Source organism: Oncorhynchus mykiss, chromosome 13, assembly GCF_013265735.2.
Source record: "Oncorhynchus mykiss isolate Arlee chromosome 13, USDA_OmykA_1.1, whole genome shotgun sequence".
Classification (NCBI taxonomy): Eukaryota; Metazoa; Chordata; class Actinopteri; order Salmoniformes; family Salmonidae; genus Oncorhynchus; species Oncorhynchus mykiss.
In genome coordinates, this window is record NC_048577.1 from 45,567,986 (window position 1) to 45,591,418 (window position 23,433).

A 23,433-nucleotide genomic window follows, 5' to 3' on the forward strand; every position below is an offset into this window, starting at 1 on the left:
GATAATCTCCCTCGATCTGGGGCTCCACGCAAGATCTCACCCCGTGGGGTCAAAATGATCACAAGAACGGTGAGCAAAAATCCCAGAACCACACGGGGGGGACCTAGTGAATGACCTGCAGAGAGCTGGGACCAAAGTAACAAAGCCTACCATCAGTAACACACTACGCCGCCAGGGACTCAAATCCTGCAGTGCCAGACGTGTCCCCCTGCTTTAGCCAGTACATGTCCAGGCCCGTCTGAAGTTTTCTAGAGAGCATTTGGATGATCCAGAAGAAGATTGGGAGAATGTCGTATGGTCAGATGAAACCAAAATATAACTTTTTGGTAAAAACTCAACTTGTCGTGTTTGGAGGACAAAGAATGTTGAGTTGCATCCAAAGAACACCATACCTACTGTAAAGCATGGGGGTGGAAACATCATGCTTTGGGGCTGTTTTTCTGCAAAGGGACCACGACGACTGATCCGTGTAAAGGAAAGAATGAATGGGGCCATGTATCGTGAGATTTTGAGTGAAAACCTTATTCCATTAGTAAGGGCGTTGAAGATGAAACGTGGCTGGGTCTTTCAGCATGACAATGATCCCAAACACACCGCCGGGCAACGAAGGAGTGGCTTCGTAAGAAGCATTTCAAGATCCTGGAGAGGCCTAGCCAGTCTCCAGATCTCAACCCCATAGAAAATCTTTGGAGGGAGTTGAAAGTCCGTGTTGCCCAGCAATAGCCTCAAAACATCACTGCTCTAGGGGAGATCTGCATGGAGGAATGGGCCAAAATACCAGCAACGGTGTTTGAAAACCTTGTGAAGACTTACAGAAAACATTTGACCTCTGTCATTGCCAACAAAGGGTATATAACAAAGTATTGAGATAAACTTTTGTTATTGAACAAATACTTATTTTCCACCATAATTTGCTAATTAATTAATTAAAAATCCTACAATGTGATTTTCTGGATTTATTTTCTCATTTTGTCTGTCATAGTTTAAGTGTACCTATGATGAAAATTACAGGCCTATCATCTTTTTAAGTGGGAGAACTTGCACAATTGGTGGCTGACTAAATACTTTTTTGCCCCACTGTATGTTGTTCTGCCACTGAACAAGGCAGTTAACCCACTGTTCCTAGGCCGTCATTGAAAATAAGAATTTGTTCTCAACTGACTTGCCTAGTTAAATAAAGGTAAAATAAAAAAAATAATACGAATCCACACAGTTAAACAGGTCATGTACAGTAGCAGTCTTTAGAACAGGGCAGAGGGGCCTGTAGCATGGCCAAGTGCCTTAAGTCAGACACTCAGCCCTCCTCATCTCTGTTGTTTAGTCTGACCTTGCCAGACCAGACCTTCCTCCCACTAACACAGGAGAAAAGGTACACATGACCCCATCATTCTCCATCACTTAGGCTATACTCCATCACCCAGGGTTCCACTTTGCTGGGTATCCCTGGGTACTGTACTCTTGAACGGTTTTACTAAGTTGATTTTGTGATCGGTTTTAGTTGTTTGTGATTCTTGTTTTCTTTTTCTGTGGTTCGGGGGGGTAATGGTTCGCTCAGGTGAGTCTTACTAGATTAGATTAGAGGTCGACCGATTTATGAATTTTCAATGCCGATACCGATTATTGGAAGACCAGAAATAGCTGATACTGATTAATCGGACATTTTTTATATATATATTTCTCATAAATTACAATTACAACAGTACTAAATAAACAATGAACACTCTTATTTTAACTTAATATAATACATGAATAAATCAATTTAGTCTCAAATAAATAATGAAACATGCTCAATAATGCAAAAACACAGTGTTGGAGAAGAAAGTAAAAGTGCAATATGTGCCATGTAAAAAAGCTAACGTTTAAGTTCCTTGCTCAGTACATGAGAACATATGAAAGCTGGTGGTTCAATATTCCCAGTTCTTCAATATTCCCAGTTAAGAAGTTTTAGGTTGTAGTTATAGGAATTATGACGTGTCGACTATTTCTCTCTATACCATTTGTATTTCATATACCTTTGACTATTGGATGTTCTTATAGGCACTTTAGTATTGCCGGCCTAAGCTCGGGAGTTGATAGGCTTAAAGTCATAAACAGAGCTGTGCCACAAGCATGGCTAAGAGCTGCTGTTTGAATGAATTCTTACGAGCCTGCTGCTGCCTACCACCGCTCATTTGGGCTGCTCTATCAATCATCAAATCATATACTTAATTATAATATAATAGTCACGCAGAAATACGAGCCTTTGGTCATTAATATCGTCAAATCCGGAAACTATAATTTTGAAAACAAAACGTTTATTCTTTCAGTGAAATACAGAACCGTTCCGTATTTTAGCGAACGGGTGGCAACCCTAAGTCTAAATATTGCTGTTACATTGCACAACCTTCAATGTTATGTCATAATTATGTACAATTCTGGCAAATTAATTAGTTAATTAATTATTAGTTAGGAAGAAATGGCTTTTCAACAGTTCGCAACGAGCCAGGTGGCCCAAACTGCTGCATATATCCTGACCCTGTTTGCACTGAACCCAAGAGAAGTGACACAATTTCCCTAGTTAATATTGCCTGCTAACATTAATTTATTTTAACTACATATGCAGGTTTAAAAATATATATACTTGTGTATTGATTTTAAGAAAGGCATTGATGCTTATGGTTAGGGACATTACTGCAACTATTGTGCTTTTTTCGCAAATGCGCTTTTGTTAAATCATCACCCGTTTGGCAAAGTTGAAGTAGGCTGTGATTCGAGGATGTCACGCCCTGGCTATAGAGAGGCTTTTTATTCTCTATTTTGGTTAGGCCAGGGTGTGACTAGGGTGGGCATTCTATGTCCTTTTTTCTATGTTTTGTATTTCTATGTCTTGGCCTGGTATGGTTCTCAATCAGGGACAGCTGTCTATCGTTGTCTCTGATTGAGAACCATACTTAGGTACCCTTTTCTCCCACCTGTTTTGTGGGAAGTTACCTTTGTAGTTGTTCAGGGCACATAGCCCAAAGCTTCACGGTTGGTTTTTTGTTCTTCGTTTTGTCGGCGTCATTTTTAAATAAAGTTAAAATGTACGCTTATCATGCTGCACCTTGGTCCAGTCCTTCAGCCAGCTGTGACAGAGGATAAATTAACAGGCACCTCTTTGAATATATTGAATGCCGAACAAGCTAGATAAACTAGTAATATCATAAACCATGTGTAGTTAACTAGTGATTGTGAAGATTGATAGTTTTTTTTATAAGATAAGTTTAATGCTAGCTAGCAACTTACCATGGCTCCTTACAGCCACAAGGTACTTTTGATGCTTTGCTCACGTAACAGGTTGTCAGCCATGCCATGCAGTCTCCTCGTGGATTGCAATCTAATCGGCCATAATTGGCATCCGAAAAGGCGGATTACCGATTGTTATGAAAACTTGAAATCGTCCCTAATTAAATTGGTCGACCTCTACACTAGATATCCAGACTTGTTTCCAGGAAAAGGTGGTGGGGTACCTAGAATGTTCCTGGGCTCTGCTGTAAACCTGGATTGATGTGATTAACCCATACCTCTCTAACCTTGAGCAGATAGGGGTCTCTAAGTCACCAGTGTTATGGGAGGCTTGGTGTGAAAACCGCAAGGCGCTCACAGCTGACACAAAGCATCTGTCTGTGCCCAGCCTGCCGTTGAGCCCTTGGTCCTCTGAGGAGATGTTTATATTCACACCAGATCACATTTCTAATGGCATTTCCACTAAAGTTGAGCAAATATGCCAAGGCTTTCTGTAAATGATTTGTGCACGTGAGCAAAGAGGATGACTGTTTAAAAATGTCTATTTCTGAAGACTGTCATGTCCGGTAGTTGGCTAGTTAGAAAGTCACAACATTATGCCCCTTCTCCTTTTTTAAAAATAGAATTACACTTAATTCAGCAAGTATTTTTTGCTGTTTGACTGTCTTAAGGACGGCTATGTATCCTTCTTTTAAAATGGCTGCAAACACGGTCTCGTTGAGAGGACCCCGTTAACGCTGTTATTACAGGGACTACTCTCAACATGATTGCACAGCCTTCAACTCATTCCATAGTCCTAGAGTTATTGGGACTCTCCAGAATGAGTTATGTAACCTTATCCTTGTAGAAAGAAGAGGGACTGGACTCTCAGTGTCAGATTTCGGGCTTTTTAACTCGGTGCCTTGTTTGCGAGATTGACCCAGTTATTGTGTAACTGTCTGCTTAATAAGTTGTGGCTTGCTAGGTGGAAAATCATTATGAAAGTACCTTCTCCATCCAGGACTGCTCCATTAAAACAATCGCTACAATGGCCCGATGATTCATTGTGGTTTAGCTGTATCAGAGGCCGCAGACACTCCAGCCAGTCAAGTCTAGAGTATGAGGTCAAGGTTTCAATGTGCATTATCATTCAGATGGGATGTGTAATTACAGCCCTGGTCTGACTCATCAGGGGAGGGGCTACAGGTGACTAAAGTGTAATGCACTAGGCTACATCTTACGCCCCAAAATGTTCAAGGAGCTTTTAAACGTGGCTGTCATATAAGTGGCCATAACCCTTCTCTAAGCAAGAGCAAGAAATAAGATCTCAAAGTTTTGGCCGTGCCTCCTTATTAACCACGTCTCCCTGCACACTAATCAGAGCTGCCCAGACTTAGAATGATCTCATTATAGTAGAATGGCACAACTCTGCCCACGTCCCTCAATTGCTAAAGCTCGGACAAACATGACACAATGGTGCTAAAGCTGGGACAGACATGACACAATGGTGTGTAGACACGTGTTACACACTTCAAAACACCCAGTAAAAGCTGTTTATGGTAGACACCTGCACATTATGCCATTCGCTCATGGTTTTTAATCATGGAGCTCAATGTCTGTCAGCGCCACATACAGTGAGCTCCAGAAGTACTCTGTACTCTGTACTCCCAACACTTTGGATTTGAAATGATACAATTGTGATGAGGTTAAAGTGCAGACTGTCAGCTTTAATTTGAGAGTATTTTCATCCATAGCGAGTGAACCATTTAGAGATTACAGCACTATTTGTACATTTTAAGGGACCGAAAGTATTGGGACAAATTCACTTATGTATATTAAAGTAGTAAAAACGTAAGTATTTGGTCCCATATTCATAGCACACAATGACTACATCAAGCTTCTGACTCTACAGATTTGTTGGAGACATTTGCTGTTTGGTTTGGTTGTGTTTCAGATTATTTTGTGCCTACTATAAATATATGGTAAATAATGTATTGTGTCATTTTGGAGTCACTTTTATTGTAAATAAGAATGTTTCTAAACACTTACATTAATATGGATGATACAATGATTACTAGGCATGCGCCGATATTTTTAGCCAATACCGATATCCAATATTTTCCTTGCCAAAAAACCCAATACCGATAACCAATATTTTACATTTTAGCGGCCTTTAAGCATTCTAGTATAGTTAACAGACACAGCGGTCTAAGGCACTGCATCTCAGTGCAAGAGGTGTCACTACAGTCCCTGGTTCGAATCCAGGCTGTATCACATCCAGCCGTGATTGGGAGCCTCATAGGGCGGCGCACAATTGGCCCAGCGTCGTCCAGGTTTGGCCAGGGTAGGCCGTCATTGTAAATAAGAATTTGTTCTTAACTGACTTGCCTAGTTAAAGGTTACACACACACACACCACACCACACTGACCAAAAAGTAATTTTCTTTGCATTTACATATGTCCTCATTACCAGAAAAACATAATCAAAACCTATTTCTTTCACTCACATGCTCTGTTGTTTCGTTGTTCATTTGTTCAGTCTTTTCATTCTCAACCAGGATTTCATCATACATGTCAAGCAGTGAAGTTTCAGCTCTGTTTGTCCGTGGCCTCTCTTCCTCGGTATGCACTGTCACTGTGTCAGTTTCCATCTTGTCCAGCTGTGTATGTAAAATGTAATGTAAACCCTCTTCTGTGTAGCGCTGTATTTTATACGTATGCACGTCAGGTTTTGCACATCGGCATTAAACATCGGGCCGATGTTGGCATTTTTAGCTAATATCGCCCGATTCCGATATGCTCACTGATATATTGTGCATCCCTAATGATTACTGATAATCCGGAATGAATCGTGAGTAATGATGAGTGAGAACATTAGACGCACAAATATCAAACCCCCAAAAAATAACTAACGACTTAGGGGTATGATATTTGTGCGTCTAACTTTCTCACTCATCACTATTCATGTAATGTTCAGGATTATCCATAGTCATGGTAGCATCCACATTTTCTTATTTTCAATACAAGTGACTCCAAAATGACACAATACATTATTTAGCATTCATCTCTATTGGCGACAAAATAATTTGAACCTCAACCAAAACAAACCGCAAAAGCATCCGACAAATGCATCCGACAAATGCATCCGACAAATGCATCCGACAAATGCATCCGACAAATGCATCCGACAAATGCATCCGAGTCCCAAGCTTTATGTAGTCATTGTGTGCTATGAATATGGGACCAAATACTTATCTTTTTACTATTTTAATACACGCGAATACTTTTGGTCCCCTAAAATGTGGGGACTGTGTACAAAAAGTTATGTCATTTCTCAACAGTTCACCCAATATGGATGAAAATACCCCCAAATTAAAGCTGACAGTCTGCACCTCAGTCATTGTATCATTTCAAATCCGAAGTGCTGGAGTACAGGCCAAAACAACAAAGAATGCGTCACTATCCCAATACTTTTGTAGTTCACTGTACATAATGTTGACAATCAAGGATGACTGGGTCTCCCAAGAATGTTGATACACATGTTGTGTGACGAGCCTACATGTTGTGTGACGAGCCTACATGTTGTGTGACGAGCCTACATGTTGTGTGACGAGCCTACATGTTGTGTGACGAGCCTACATGTTGTGTGACGAGCCTACATGTTGTGTGACGAGCCTACATGTTGTGTGACGAGCCTACATGTTGTGTGACGAGCCTACATGTTGTGTGGACTACATTGTCTCTTTTACTTTGAAAACATGTAATTATGCCCAAATCATTGGCGGTACATAGGGCCTGGGTTACCCTCTTGTGTCTTCACCTATAGGCTTTCACGGTTAAGGGATGGAGCACATTCATTGTATTACGTTGCTGTTCAGGTGAAAAGAAGAATCCGAGTCTACTCGAGGCAGTGTGATGGTTGGCATGGCCCAAATCGTGGCTTGCTCATGATGTAACCCTCCTCTCAAACAGAGTTGTGAAATCATTTTATGAAACAAACTCACAGGGAGGAAAATGAAGGGAGCAGCAGTATTTCTCTGCTCCAGGCTGTGGCGGACCTCCATGTCTGTTAAACAGGTTAGTAATATCCCTCTCTCCTCTGTAGCTCTACCCCGGCCTCTCCTCCATTAGTCTACATCAGAAAGTGCAGAGGAGCCAAAGAGCTTTAGAGAGCCATGCAGCCACTCTAAACTGTGGTGCAAGCTGGCAGAAGCTGAGTGCTCACTGTTTTGACTCCTCACTAAGCATCAGTGCTGTGGAAGACTTTACTCGACTGGATGACTTCCTCTCAGGCACATTGTATCACACAGTGGAAAAAACACATGTAGGCCTACTTACGCAGGGGTACCAAAAATACAGCAAAAAACATGGGGATGAGGTCCTTCTTTTTGGTTCTCAAAATAGTTGATGTGGACTCCTTATGCAATTACACAAGGCCTCGTGGAGGAAAGGGTGATGTAAGATGGATGACATGTTCTCACACCAAGAATGTCGTCAGCCCTTTTGTTTGCATGGTCAGACAGGTTTAGCAGTGAAAGGTTGCTTTACCGACTCTGTGTGACTTGTCTCTCCCGAGTGGCACTGCGGTCTAAGGCACTGCATCTCAGTGCAGTCCCTGGTTCGAATCCAGGCTGTATTACATCCGGCCGTGATTGAGAGTCCCATAGGGCGGCGCACAATTAGCCCAGCGTTGTCTGGGTTTGGCCGGGGTAGGCCGTCATTGTAAATAAGAATTTGTTCTTATCTGACTTGCCTAGTTAAATAAAGGTGAAATATATATTTTTAAATATCACTTCCCTCATTGTCTTCATCAGGAGAATGGTTCAGTTTGGCAACAATGAATGCTACCTTCCCTCCGGTAGACATTCTCTACGGTCCAACCAGACATCATGTCCCCTGCCTGACAGTACAGGTTCTTAGTTTGAGCTCATCAGAACATGTACAAATCTGTCATCACTTTTCAACACTGGTGTGTTTAGTATGATAATGAGAGGTTTCTTGGAGCACATCTCAGATGGTTGACGTTTATGTTTTTTTAATCTTTTTGTATGTGGAACATTTTGAGTCCTCTGTGTGACAGATGTGCCTGATGTCAGCTCCACTGTCCATCAGTGTGTAATAGTAGTCCTGGGGATCCAATTCAGCTGTATTTATTTTGTGGTCATAATGTACATCACAGCATGTTTTCTCCCACCTTCCTCCATTCCCTAGTTGTTGCAGGGCTCTACGCTGATCTTTTTTAAAAAGAGCACGTGTGAAAAATGTAGGCACACGCAAATAAATTTAGAAGCACAATGACAAATATTTGAGATATTAAAGCCTGAACCCTTAATTTATCTAGGCGCACTGGTGCGCCTAAATAAAACAATTCTGGTTTGCACAGCAAAATATTTAAGTGCATATGCGAGTGAAATGATCGCACTGTAGAACCCTGTGTTGAGAAGACTTCTTCTCCACTTCTAGAGTGTGGGAGATGAAGCATGTCTTTGAATGCTCCTATGATTTTGAGCCTAGTGAAAATCTTTTTTCTTAAAAGCCTGCTCTCTGTTTTCCTTGTGATCTGAAGTGACAGGTGAGATGATGAGATCTTTGTGGTGTTTTTTGCCCCACATCTAATTTTAAAGCTTTTCCTAGCAGCCTCTTCCCTGATCACTCAGCTCCTACCTAGACTCTTAATATCAGCATTTATTTGCCCAGCTGAAGTCTTATCGGTTTAGCATATTTACATAAGTGGATTTCCTAAAATGTAAAAATTGCCTTAGATGGATATTTATATTTTCTACCAGTCCATTGGCCCAACCACATTTCCACACTTGCGCTCTGAAGAGTTGGGTTTGATGAAATTCTACTCTGCACTCCCCCACTAACCCCCACCCTGCCCAACTAGGCTACATTCAGGTCTACAGTTAAGTGGTGTGGCAAGGTCTTTAAAAAACAACCCACTTTTGTCTGGAGCAGAGTTGAGTGCACACATAGAGAGGAGAGTCCTGCCCAGCGGCAAACCTACTGAACTGTCCCACTAAGCAGGGCTTTTTGGAGCGTATGGCACGCTCATGTTAGCACAGCCAGCCCAGGCAGACATACCATGACACACAACACATAGGCCATATAAATGATCTAGTCTCCAACTACCCTATAGAATGTCCATGAGGACCTTATTGTACTGTCTCGATTCTCTTTGAACCCTTTTGTGTGTGTGTGTGTGTGTGTGTGTGTGTGTCATGCTGTCCTGTCACTGTTCCTCTGTAGAGAGGCAATGGAAGCCCCAGCCCAGATAAGACTCACATTATCTTGGAGTGAGAGCCTAGACAGGCCCGGATTTGAGAACCCACCAGCGCCTAATGGGCTGGCTGGAAGCAGAGGGATATTCGCCCTCAAGAGTGGGGAAACCAGGAGATGGATCAGGCTGCAGGAGGAAGCGAATTGGTGATTACAGATTAGGACCTGGTCCACCTCCAACACTTGTTGATCCGAACTCTCTCCCTCTCCTTCCTTCTTTCTTCTCTCTTTTTTTAAGGCACAGTGAAAAGAGGAGTGGTTGGGGGAAAAGGAAGCCTTTTGTTTACAGAAGAACAATGCTGCGAATGAGAGCGCTCAGTCCTGGAGTCAAAACAGGGCTAGAGACAGGCTGGCAGGCAGGCTTTCCAGGGAGATGTCAGACTGTCTGGTGGATTGGGTCAGGGCACTGGACTAGGGGAACCAGGTGGAGGGGAAGGGTGGTGCAGGGGTTAGCAGCAGCAGCAGCAGCACTATTGTTTTGGGTCACACAATTATGATTTCACACTGAAAGAGGTTGATTTTGACATGTCCCTCTTTTTCTTTTGTTAAATTCCAGACCTGATTTTGACTTTGGACAGGCTGGTAATGGTGTTTTTTTTATAAGGCAGTGCTCTTTTCCCACACCCCCACTTCCTCCTCCTCCACAGGCACTCCAGTGTGATGGTTAACCACAGAGCTGTACACCAGGGCAGCACTGTGAATCCCCCCTTTTCCCCACAGCATCCATTTCCCATGTTCCATCCCACTGGGTTATAATTCGAGTGGTAGCGTTTGAGTGTGTGTTTGAGAGAGAGAGCGGGAGATGTGTGGGATCCAGCTGAAGTGCCTCCATTTTGTTTTGGCTAGTGATTGTTTGCTCATTCAGTGTGTCATGTGACCTCTCCCTCCCCAGGTGGCGTGAGTGGCGGGGTGCATTGAGTCCTCGGACACTGGATCTCTTTGTGTCCAGCCCTGGGAGAGACTCACCCACTTCTCTTTCTCCATAGGTGGAACTTTAACTCTACACTCAAGGTCTCTGCCTGCCTCTAACCTATCTGTTCATTGATTTTGACTGAGAAGACCAGGAAGTTGTGGTGTTTGCTGACCCCCCTCCCCACCCCCTTTGTGGAAGCTACCTAGTTTGGTCTGTGATTTGGAAACCTATGATGTGACTAATAACCCACTGACTGACTGTCAGACACAAGGAGGATACACAACTTCTATGCTGGAATGCCGGGTTATGTTCCAGTTTAGTCATTAGATATGTTCCACTTGTTTGTTCCTGTCAGTGCCAATGACTCAGGGCTTGTAGGAGGACATTAAGTGATACCACATCTTTAACAGGATATTAAGAGATGAGGCTTCATGGGTCGTAAGAGGGAAGTGTGTGTGGGTGTGTTTCTGAATGTATGTCCAGCTGCAGCTTCAAATTCCTCTCCAGCTGTTTGGTTGTGGGCCATTTAGATATGAATGTGGAGTAAATGTAGAATATGTTAGCCTAAAAGGCTTTTGTCATCTATCAGAGTTGCATGTGATCCCGGTTCCCTATGAAGGCTGTGTGGACAGCCTGGTGATGGAGGGAAGGAGCGCGCGGCGTGGTTATCATTAGCATTCAAGCTGTGATATACAGCAGCTATTACTCACTTTGTCACCCCCACAGATACCTTAGTTGACTGATGTTGCAGCGCCGCGCCTGGTACAAGGCTGACACGATTGAATAACTGTACACTACAAGTCTACTCTGTCCACCCTGTCATATCCACACTCAATTCATTCCACTGCTATACAACAATTAGGAATGCCTCTGAGCCCACCTCTATTATAGTGTTTTTGTTTGTGTGTGGTATTCTTCTCCATTACTGTATTCATAGTTTTAAATGTCAACACTCATTAGCCTATTCCTCTCCCGTTGTGAGCAGCTCAATTGTGCTGTCTTTCCTCCCTGTCAGTCACACTGCAGTCGTTGGGTCTTTGAGCTGGCGGCAGCACGACCAGAATGAGAAACACAGACACACAGAGAGACCCTTCTCTCAGCCTTGACTCGATACCGCCGTCGCTATGGCGACTGAGGATTTAAGATGCGCCGAGATGCAGAGGGTTACGTGATGTTTTTCCGGAGTGTTTAGTAGGGGCAGACAGGGTGAGAAATGTTTGGAAAATTAGTTTTGCACCAGGGGTGGGTTTTGGACAGGGCTGATATTTGTGATATTTCATGCTGGAAGGGAAACTGCTTTTGCCAAATGACCGTCAAAAGTAGAAAAGTTTTTCTAACCTTAACCTAATTCTCCTAACCTGCTATGTTAATACTCCTAACCTCCTGCGTAAGTTCTCTTAACCTTCTGTGTAAGTTCTCCTAACCTGTTACGAAAAATATGACAAAAGCTGTATCCCATCTAGTCAAAACCCTTCCACATGGGTAATAAGGTGGAATTGATTAGAATTGTCACTTTTTTTGTACCATTTTTGACTCCAGCTAGCTCCCTCCCAATCAAACCCTTATTCACTTTGGCAAGTACATTACTCGGTTGTACAAAAAAAATCACAACTCCTTGAGAACAGTATTTTGTTAAAAGTGGACATGGGAAAGAAATGATGTGATTCTAACTAACCAAAATAATGTTTTTTACATTTCTACATATTTTTCCCAGGATTGTGAGTGTAGCACCTTTTGTGTCTGTGTGTGCCCATGATGTTGCATTCTCTGTATGTATATGTGTGTCAAATCAAATTTAATTGGTCACATACACATATTTAGCCGATGTAATTGCTGGTGTAGCGAAATGCTTGAAATGTGTGTGTGTGGCCATGTTTATGTGCCTGGATGGAGAGAGCTATATATTTGTCAGTGTGTGAGTATGAGAAAGTGCGCCCGGCGTGACCAATAAAAATAGGTTTACGATGCCGCCCTGTAGGTGCAAGCTGGTCGGTTTCCTTTTCTTAGGGAAGTCTCCTGTCATCAGGACAGACTTCCTATAAACCCATACATTTAAAGAATTCTGTGTGCTGGCAGGACATGGGGACAATCATTTAACTGTATGTCATTAAACAAAGATATCGTGACAGAAAGTAGATTAAATGGGGGTGTTCCGTAGGTTGGATCATATGGCTAATATATTTCTGTCAGCGATATGGTGTTTGCTATGTTTCTTCAGTGGTTTAATGCAATATTTTGTGTTGGTGAGATGGGATGTGCAACCATTCTCTTTCTCCAGGATGTTTCTCTGACTGTCCCCCCACAGTTCTCTTCCTTGCTCCATGAAATGGGTTTCTATGGCTGTGCAGCCGCACACAAGCCTAAGATCACCATGCACAATGCCAAGTGCCGGCTGGAGTGGTGAAAAGCTTGCCGCCGTTGGACTCTGGAGCAGTGGAAATTCTTTCTCTGGAGTGATGAATCACATTTCACCATCTGGGAGTCCAACGAATGAATCTGGGTTTGGTGAATGCCAGGAGAAAGTTACCTGCCACAGTGCATAGTGCCAACTGTAAAATTTGATGGAGGAGGAATAATGGTTTGAGGCTGTTTTTCATGGTTCGTGCTAGGCCCCTTAGTTCCAGTGTAGGGAAATCTTAACGCTACACCATACCATGAAATTCTAGACGATTCTATGCTTCCAACTTTGTGGCAACAGTTTGGGGAAGGCCCTTTACTGTTTCAGCATGACAATGCCCCTGTGCACAAAGCGAGGTCCATACAGAAATGGTTTGCGAGATCGGTGTGGAAGAACTTGACTGGCCTGCTCAGAACCCTGACCTCAACCCCATCGAACACTTTTGTGATGAATTGGAACACAGACTGCGAGCAAGGCCTAATCGCCCAACATTAGTGTCCAATCTCACTAATGCTCTTGTGGCTGAATGGAAGCAAGACCCCGCAGCCATGTTCCACCAACTAGTGGAAAGCCTTCCCAGAAGAGTGGAAGCTGTTAGAGCAGCAAAGGGGGGACCAACTCCATATTAATGCCCATGATTTTGGAATGATATGTTCGACGAGCACGTGTCCACATACTCCTGGTCATGTAGTGTATGTAACACCATGAGAAGTATTAAACAACCATCATCGGAGAACAATTTAAGAGCGTGGCTGTTTGACATTCAGATTTACACACATGTACATCATTATAGTTTACAGCCGGTCTTCACTCTCTAGTTTACTACGTGATCAGTCAAACTATCTGCTCTATACCTGCATAACATTGACCTACCTATCCTACCACGTATATTGGTGGTTAGGCTATATATTGACTGAAAAATAAGCAGTTGGCCCATGGTGTCTGAGTTTACATCTGTTTTATTTTTTTTGACTGATTTCGTATTCTCAGTTTAATTTTTCAAGGTTTCTGTTTTCACCTGGGTTTTTTTCAGGTTTTCACTCTCAGAATCAAAAAAAAATGTAAATAGAAAAACAACTAAATTGGATGTTCTAAGTCCACAACGATGCTTAAACCACATCAGGAGACCACTTGAGGTCTGTTACATTTTTTATAGATGTAGATTTTGGGGTGTAGCACATAGCAAGAGGCGTTTATTTAGTGTTATTTTTGTAGTGTATGTGATGGTAGAATTAGCAAAACAATTTTATTTATTTTTTCACCTTTATTTAACCAGGTAGGCCAGTTGAGAACAAGTTGTCATTTACAACTGTGACCTGGCTAAGATAAAGCAAAGCAGTGCCACACAAACAACAACACGGAGTTACACATGGAATAAATACCCACTAGATTGATGCAAATAATCAATTTAAGCATAGGTTACTTTGTAGTTAACGTTTAATTGAGAAGGTTTTTGGAAAGCCTTTCCATCTACCAGAAGACTTTTCATTAGCATCATCGCTAACGACTACACAAAGTGGTAGACGTGCTCACTGCGCATACACAGATGGGGAATTCTCGTTAACTCTTCAGAAAGTTGCAGGAAATACACATCACTGATGTATTCTGTTCATGTCTTATGTATGATAAGCTTGCTCAAATTAATTTATTTTCAATACATTTAGTTGATTCCCTACTAAGTTCAATAAAACAATTTATATGGTTAAATTCTGTTTTAATGTCCCTTGCCGTTCTCCGCATCGCAGATTTTACAGGGCCCTAGTAATGAGAACTCCTCTCATGTTCTGATGGTTGGCTTACATTGGATGATGATGATTGCAGTCCGGTGCTCCATTTATGTGCTGCAGTCTATCTCAGCATTGGCTTCTCTGCTGCCATTGTCCGGTTATCTCTGTAATTTCAGTGGTTTTGTCTTGGGTCTGCTGTGCTCGGCTATAATTCGGCCTGTTCTATATTTTGCATGTATAAGTGTTGTGTTGTTTTCCTGCTGAATTGATGGCTAGGTTTAATGTATGCTTACAGAAGGCCCGTTGGTTTTCATGTCCCGGTCAGAGGGACATTACTGCAAGTTCTGGTGTTCCGTGATGTGTCATTTCACTACCACAGTCAGACAGGCCTATTGTGTCACCGGCCTCCTCTCTCTTCCCTCTTCCTCTCTGCCAGTTTACATTTGGCTACATGAGACTCACCATTGCCCTTTCTCACTGGGACTCCCTGTAACGTTTGAACAGTTCATGTCCATCTCCTGTAGCTTTGCTCCGCTGCAGCTGTGAAAATACAGAAAATTACCAGCTTTGAGAGTCCATTTCTTTTGATTAAATCATCTACTTTTGAGAAACACACTATGTAGCTAGTTGTCAGGAGCCAGCGTATGTCGTTCTGCCCGTATTTGGTTGTAAAAGAAGCCAGACCTGAATAGTGATATCACAGAGTGCTGTTACCTGATTCTTACAACTCCTCACCCCCTCACAGCACCTCACACCCCGACATTCTCTCTCTCTCACACCTCTCTGCCTGTAAATAATTAATTAGATCACTGGAGCTAGAGCGGGTGTGCAGAGCGAGGCGTTGTGGAACCTTTCAGGGGCCTGTGGTGTGTGTGATGACTGGCATACAGTGTCTGTGTGAGACTGACTGAGAGAGATGCATACCAGATGTTTGAGTAATGAGGTGGGTTTCACTGGAACGGAACACATTCCCAGGGATGTTTGCTGGAAGAAATTCTTCCTCGTCTGTCGAGCATGTTCTCCATTCCCATCCCCCAAGAGGGTTTAAATTCGGTTAAGACCTATTTGTCTCCCTCTCCATCTTAATGGTGTAATTTTCATTAAACCTAGAAACCCTTTGTGTGTGCTGAGTGTATCAGTAAACACCATGTGTAGATGTTTGTGTTTCACACTGCGGTCTGTGATTTGTGTGTTTAATTCAGTCCATGGCACTCTTAAATGGTGTTCTGTTCCCTCTCATACGTTGTTTCAGCTCAGACCTAAATTGATTTAGGAGTCAGGTTATGTTTCACATGCACTGTGGTTCTCCCAGTGTTTAGCTGTGGGTGGGTGGGGAGGGGCAGATGAATAGCGGTGGTTGTAGATTCAATGGCTTAGGCTGCTGTCTGCCCCTATGGGCCTGCCTTTGTTTATTTGTGTTAGCAAAGTAAAGTCTGGACACACCTGCATGTGAGCGGATCGCTGTACAGAGAAGACACACAAATGGCCTCGGGGCCCGCCAGACATGAGACAGATTTCATCTCTCAAAGATCTGAAATCGACTCACATGGCAGCTATGGACGGCTGTCGCACCGCAGCTGGCGTCTATGGGGGTGGTATTGAACGGCGCTGGTAGTGAGCATAGTGGGTGGATTTTGATCAGTGGGATGTGACCGGGATGGCCCAAAAAATACATCGACCAAATACACAAAGGTAATTGAAGTACAATAGAAAGGCCATTCTTGCCTGTGGCTGTGTCTGTACTGAAGCGGACCAGAGGGACTGGGCTTGGGCCGGGGCTGAGTAAGTGACTGAGTGTGTGTCGGTGGCTCCAGACACCCAGGTGTCCGTTCATCCAGGCCTGGTGGAGGGTGTTTAAGTGTCTCTGCCTCATTGCCTCAGCAGCCCCTCCATGGTTCTCACTGGGGATCTGCCCAATCTACTACTCTGCTGCTGCAGGCTGGCTGGCTGCTGTGGGGAAGAGTATATTGAATTCATGTGCGAATGCCTTATGATTCAGCATGTCGCCAACAAGTGCCCATATGTACTATCGTCAAGTTACTTTCTTGGTTGAGTTGCTGTTAATCAACTACTATAGCTATAAATCATGTTGATGTGGGTCTATTTTCTGGAGCGGAACATTGGAGTTCCTCATGTCATTGAGTCATCACCTGGTTGTCAGCTTATGATCAGTACACACACTCAAATGTAGAGATATAGGGTCTGGCACAATCCAGTCTGGCTAAAGATATATGTTTATGTGTTTTCTCTATCACCTGAAAGTCACATTACTTGTCTTACATTACACATTATAAAATAAATGCTCTTGCTGCCTATGTAATGTAGCCAAGGCTATCCATATCCAAGATGGAGCGCTTTTTGATTCAGTTCCCTGAGCAGCAGTGTATCACTTCAGCCCTGCACAAACCTCTCCCTTGGCAGTGATGTAACCACACGATCACAACAGCCTGTCAGTGTGTAATATGTGTCTATTTGCAACGATTAAAAATAACACCTCATTCTCCTCTTCTCTTTCAGTCCTCTGCGCCAAAAACCTGGTGAAGAAAGATTTCTTTCGTAAGTAACCCAGTGAAAGCTGTGTTTCTGATCCTCGACTCCATGTTAAATGGCTTTATAGTTTCATAGTCAGGGGGCTTGAGGGCTTTGATGTCTGCAGTGTGAGATATGTATCCCCCGTGAGAAATGTGAAATGTGGGTCAGTTTGAGCTGATTAAAGAGGGCCTGCTGCCAGCTGCTAGAGTTCCCTACCATCAGAACGCCATGCTAACACACTTAACCAATCACTACACTACACCATCAACGAGGAAAGGGATAGCCTGTAATGTTACTACTGATATGTTTGTGGGGAGAAAGATGAGCTCACCACGTCACAATGATGTAGCTTATTATCAATATTAGCCAATAAAACTAGTACTATTTTATTCCCTTTGTTTCGTTCCCATTTCATGCATTGAGTCACACAGGTCTGAAATATCTCTTAGGATCGGATCCTTTTTAAAATGTTCGCCTAAAATGACATACCCAAATCTAACTACCTGTGGCTCAGGACCTGAAGCAAGGATATGCATATTCTTAAAGGAAAGACTTTGAAGTTTGAAGTTTGTGTAAATGTGATATTAATGTAGGAGAATATAACACATTTAATCTGGTACAAGATAATACAAAGGGAAAAAAACATGCATTTTTTTTCTCTTTTTTTTCCATAATCTTTGAAATGCAAGAGAAAGGTCACAATTAAATACAATTTCGATTCTGGCCACTAGATGGCAGCAGTGTTTGTGTACATTTTTAGACTGATCCAATGAACCATTGCATGTCTGTTCAAAATGTTCTATTAAGTCTGCCCAAATGTGCCTAATTGGGGCAATTCTGTAGAGGTTAAGTATGGGATATCAATAAAATGTTTATACCGTCATTTAAAGCTAGTCCATTTAAGAGTGAAAAAGCACAGCATTTCAGTGTGTGCTAGGTGTCCATAGTGGCTCGAGTGTTTGGGTGTGTTTGGGTCAGGCTGTCATGGAGAGTGAGTGTGTTAAGGTCCCTCACTCAGGTGGTTTCTCTGGTGCCCATTCCTCCCATTCCAGCCCTCAGGGGCTGAGTAAACACTCACTCAGTTAGGGCCTGGGTGGAGAGAACTATGCCTTGTGTGGCAGCAAGGCAGGCTTGTCTCTGTGGGATAGTGTGTTTATGTATACGGAGAGATGTATTTCTAAGTGCAGTTTTGTTTTGTTTGTGTGGGCCTGCGTGGCATATGTGTGTGTGTGTGTCCGTGAGCCTGTGTGTCCACCACACCCAGGCTATCTGCAGGTAAATGTCGTCCAACAGGTCCCTCAGGTCTGTCTATTAGTGTCAATGTCATGTCCACCCGTATCTCTAGATATCTGTCACTCGGCTCAGGTTCAGTCACACTATCAGATTCACACATCAGCCATTCCTAGACTGTCATAGAATGTTATTCATCAAAAGTAGTTTTCTTCAGATGACCTCTTTTCCCCCTTTCAGAAACCGGATAGTCTCACTTCCATCTGCATAATGAAATCATCAAATAATGATGGAGTGATGCCTGTAACATTTTCTCCTAGTACAGCTTGTCCTTGGCCAGGGCAGTGTGCTGAGGCAGAGTGTGTGTGTGTGTTCCCCTGCAGGCCTCCCTGATCCCTTTGCCAAAGTGGTGGTGGACGGCTCAGGACAATGTCACTCCACAGACACCGTGAAGAACACCCTCGACCCCAAGTGGAACCAGCACTACGACCTGTGAGTCCCCTCATCACTCAAACCACATAATGGATAGTGCAGAGCTTGCGCTTGACATACCATTCATATAGAAGCAGCTGTGACTAGATGTGAAACCGTGTATCTAACAGAAACCTTACCTTAACCTGCTGATTTAGTAATGAACCAGCATTCTACTGAACCGCGGCCCCTCTCTATAATTATCACAAGTGCCCTCTATGCTATATCTACACCAGTGGAGGCTGCTGAGGGGAGAACAGCGCATGATAATGGATGGAACAGCGCAACTGGAATGGCATCAAACACATGGAAACCATGCGTTTGATGTATTTGATACCATTCTACCATTCCGCTCCAGCCATTACCATGAGCCCGTCCTCCCCAATTAAGATGCCACCAACTTCCTGTGATCTACGCATTCCCTCACCCAACTCCAATGTGCCAAGGGATGTGTCACATATTGATTCTGCAGGATCTGAATGCCTTACAGTAAGCTATGTTTATATCTGTCCTCTCACTTATCTGTAGGCCAGCAATGACAACTCCACTGGGGTAGTTAACGTGAAAAAGAAAAACATTTAAATAGAACCGTGGGGAGGGAAACTAATCTCAGAAGCCTTTTACCTTTTGGACAGAAATATGTGCATGTCTTGTTGCACCCATGTCGCTTTTCCCAAGGACTGCTTGTCTTGTGAAAACAACCTGGAAATAGAGGGGGGGGGGGAGAAGTCCCAGGATTTGGGAAAGTTCCAAGTGTTTATCCAGCCGTCACGCGTAGCTAACAGAAAGAGGAAGCACATGTCTCCGTTTGTTTGGTTGCTTAGGATACCAGACCCTCTCCCACCATGGCTGTTTAATTAGCTGTTCATGTCCCGTTTGACAGGAGGGAAACACAGCCCTCAGTCAGTCAGTCCCACTGTGGAGGAGAGAGAGTGCTGGGCACGGTGATGGATGGGAGGACATCGACCTGTGTGCTCCCAAGACGGAGCCAAACGCACGCACGCACACACACCTCTCCAGTTTTTTTTTCACCTGGAACCTGCCTGTGTTTCTTCCTGTTAATGACTATGTTAGACCTTTAGGTGCCTTCCCTCTGTGTGTCAGGGTTAAGGATTACTACTCCATGCTAAGGCACATGGACTCTCCTCAGTGTGTGGAGTCTAATTGACTGAGGGTAGCTGAGCACACTCACACATATTCAAATGGTGTCTGAAACACCTGGTGCTCACGCTCAGCAGAGCCAGAAAAGCCTTTGCTTAGTTGGCACTGAAGCCTTTTTCCATTGGTTGTATGTGCACAGCGTGAGGAAGTGTATGTGCTCATGGCAACATTGACACGTCAGGGCCTCCTCAGTGGTGCTGTCATTGGTCTGACCAACAGACTGGCCCGTGACCGCTGACCCCAGCCAGCATTGTTGCGGAAGTGGCCTGTATGCCAAGGATAGCAGACTGTGTCTCGCTGGCAAACTTCCTCTCCTCGACTCCTATCCAGCCCAGTTAAAGTATGTGGAGCAGACAGACCGGACTGTAATACGGCTCTGAAGCCCTATTAGGGACAAACCTATCAGTTTCTTGTTCAGGACGCTTTAAACTACATTTATACGAAGTATAAAATGTTAATGAATATGTCAAATAACATTTTATTTGTCACATGCTTCGAAAACAACAGGTGTAGACTAACAGTGAAATGCTTACTTACGGGCCCTTCCCAACAACAGGTGTAGACTAACATTGAAATACTTACTTACGGGCCCTTTCCAACAACAGGTGTAGACTAACAGTGAAATGCTTACTTACGGCCCCTTCCCAACAACAGGTGTAGACTAACAGTGAAATACTTACTTACGGGCCCTTTCCAACAACGCAGAGAGAAAGAAAATAGAGAAATAATAGACAAGTAAAACATGTAATAATAAATACACAATGCATAACGATAACTTGGCTATATACATTGGGTACCAGTACCAAGTCGTTGTGCAGGGGTACAAAGTATTTGAGGTAGATATGTACATAGGTATAAAGTGACTAGGCAACAGGATAGATAATGAACAGTAATAGCAGCGTAAGTGATGAGTCAAAAGAGTAAGTGCAAAAAGGCTCAATGCAGGTCGTCCAGGTAGCTGTTGGTGAACTATTTGTCTTGGGGGTAGAAGCTGTTCAGGGTCATGTTGGTTCCAGACTTTGTTCATCGGTACCGCTTGCCGTGCAGTAGCAGAGAGTCTATGACTTGGGCGACTGGAGTCTTTGACGATTTTGAAGGCCTTCCCATGACTGGCAACTGCTTGGCATCCGACCGCAATGTGCTACAGGGGGTAGTGTGAATGGCCCAGTACATCACTGGGGCCGAGTTCCCTGGCGTCCAGGTCCTGGATGGCGCCTTGCAGTCGGATACCAAGCAGTGGTGCAGCTGTATAACCTTTTGAGGATCTGAGGGCCCATGCCATATCTTTTCAGCCTCCTGAGTGGGAAGAGGTGTTGTCGTGCCTTCACAACTGTGTTGGTGTGTGTGGACCATGATAATTCCACCACTCCACTACAACCCCGTGGATCTCCTCCCTATAGGCTGTCTCATCATCATTGCTGATCAGGCCAACCACCGTCGTGTTGTCAGCAAACTTAATGATGGTGTTGGAATTGTGCGCGGCCATGCCATGCAGTAGCGGGCGAACAGGGAGTACAGGAGGGGACTAAGCACGCACCCCTGAGGGGCCCCCGTGTTGAAAGTCAGCGTGGCAACTGTGTTGTTGCCTACCACCACCACATGGGGGTGGACCGTCAGGAAGTCCAGGATCTAGTTGCAAGGGGGGTGTTCAGTCTCAGAGTCCTTAGCTTAGTGATACATTTGGAGGGCACTATGGAGTTGAACGCTGAGCTATAGTCAATGAACGGTATGCATGTTTCAGTGTTGCTTGCCTCGAATCGAGCATAGAAGGCATTTTTCTCGTCTGGAAAGGCTCACGTCACTGGGCAGCTCGTGACTGGGTTTCCCTTTGTACCCCGTGATAGTTTGCAAGTCCAACGAGCGTCAGAGCCGTTGTAGTAGGATTCAATCTTAGTCTGTATTGACAAACTTCCTGTTGGAGGTTGTAACAGATTTTCTTTTAAGCGTCCGGAATACTGTCCTGCTCCCTGAAACCAGCAGCTCTAGCCTTTAGCTCAGTGTGGATGTTGCACTTATTAATGATGCCGGTGACTGATGTGGCGGCAACCTCAATTTTTGGGGATGAATTGCGTAGCATATTACAGCCTGTGCTAGCAAAACAGTCCTGTGGCTTAGCATCTGCTTCGTCGGACCACTTCCGTATTGTGCACGTCACTGATATACACTGCTCAAAAAAATAAAGGGAACACTTAAATAACATAATGTAACTCCAAGTCAATCACACTTCTGTGAAATCAAACTGTCCACTTAGGAAGCAACACTGTTTGACAATAAATTTCACATGCTGTTGTGCAAATGGAATAGACAACAGGTGGAAATTATAGGCAATTAGCAAGACACCCCCAATAAAGGAGTGGTTCTGCAGGTGGTCACCACAGACCACTTCTCAGTTCCTATGCTTCCTGGCTGATGTTTTGGTCACTTTTGAATGCTGGCGGTGCTTTCACTCTAGTGGTAGCATGAGACGGAGTCTACAACCCCCACAAGTGGCTCAGATAGTGCAGCTCATCTAGGAGGGTACATCAATGCGAGCTGTGGCAAGAAGGTTTGCTGTGTCTGTCAGCGTAGTGTCTAGAGCATGGAGGCGCTGCCAGGAGACAGGCCAGTACATCAGGAGACGTGGAGGAGGCAGTAGGAGGGCAACAACCCAGCAGCAGGACCGCTACCTCCGCCTTTGTGCAAGGAGGAGCAGGAGGAGCACTGCCAGAGCCCTGCAAATTGACCTCCAACAGGCCACAAATGTGCATGTGTCTGCTCAAACGGTCAGAAACAGACTCCATGAGGGTGGTATGAGGGCCCGACGTCCACAGGTGGGGGTTGTGCTTACAGCCCAACACCGTGCAGGACGTTTGGCATTTGCCAGAGAACACCAAGATTGGCAAATTCGCCACTGGCGCCCTGTCCGCTTCACAGATGAAAGCAGGTTCACACTGAGCACATGTGACAGACGTGACAGAGTCTGGAGACGCCGTGGAGAACGTTCTGCTGCCTGCAACATCCTCCAGCATGACCGGTTTGGCGGTGGGTCAGTCATGGTGTGGGGTGGCATTTCTTTGTGGCCCGCACAGCCCTCCATGTGCTCGCCAGAGGTAGCCTGGCTGCCATTAGGTACCGAGATGAGATCCTCAGACCCCTTGTGAGACCATATGCTGGTGCGGTTGGCCCTGGGTTCCTCCTAATGCAAGACAATGCTAGACCTCACGTGGCTGGAGTGTGTCAGCAGTTCCTGCAAGAGGAAGGCATTGATGCTATGGACTGGCCCGCCCGTTCCCCAGACCTGAATCCAATTGAGCACATCTGGGACATCATGTCTCGCTCCATCCACCAACGCCACGTTGCACCACAGACTGTCCAGGAGTTGGCGGATGCTTTAGTCCAGGTCTGGGAGGAGATTCCTCAGGAGACCATCCGCCACCTCATCAGGAGTATGCCCAGGCGTTGTAGGGAGGTCATACAGGCACGTGGAGGCCACACACACT

The 23,433-nt window shown here is 44.3% G+C and overlaps 1 protein-coding gene across 1 annotated transcript in view; it reads left to right on the top strand.

Annotated features, from left to right (window-relative positions):
* Positions 1-23,433, top strand: part of LOC110486546 (E3 ubiquitin-protein ligase SMURF2) — a 54,686-nt gene that overhangs the window by 8,052 nt on the left and 23,201 nt on the right. The window contains exons 2-3 of the mRNA XM_021558237.2: positions 17,078-17,116; positions 18,706-18,814. Coding sequence (XP_021413912.2) covers positions 17,078-17,116; positions 18,706-18,814 — 148 coding nt within the window. The remainder of the gene's footprint in view (positions 1-17,077; positions 17,117-18,705; positions 18,815-23,433) is intronic.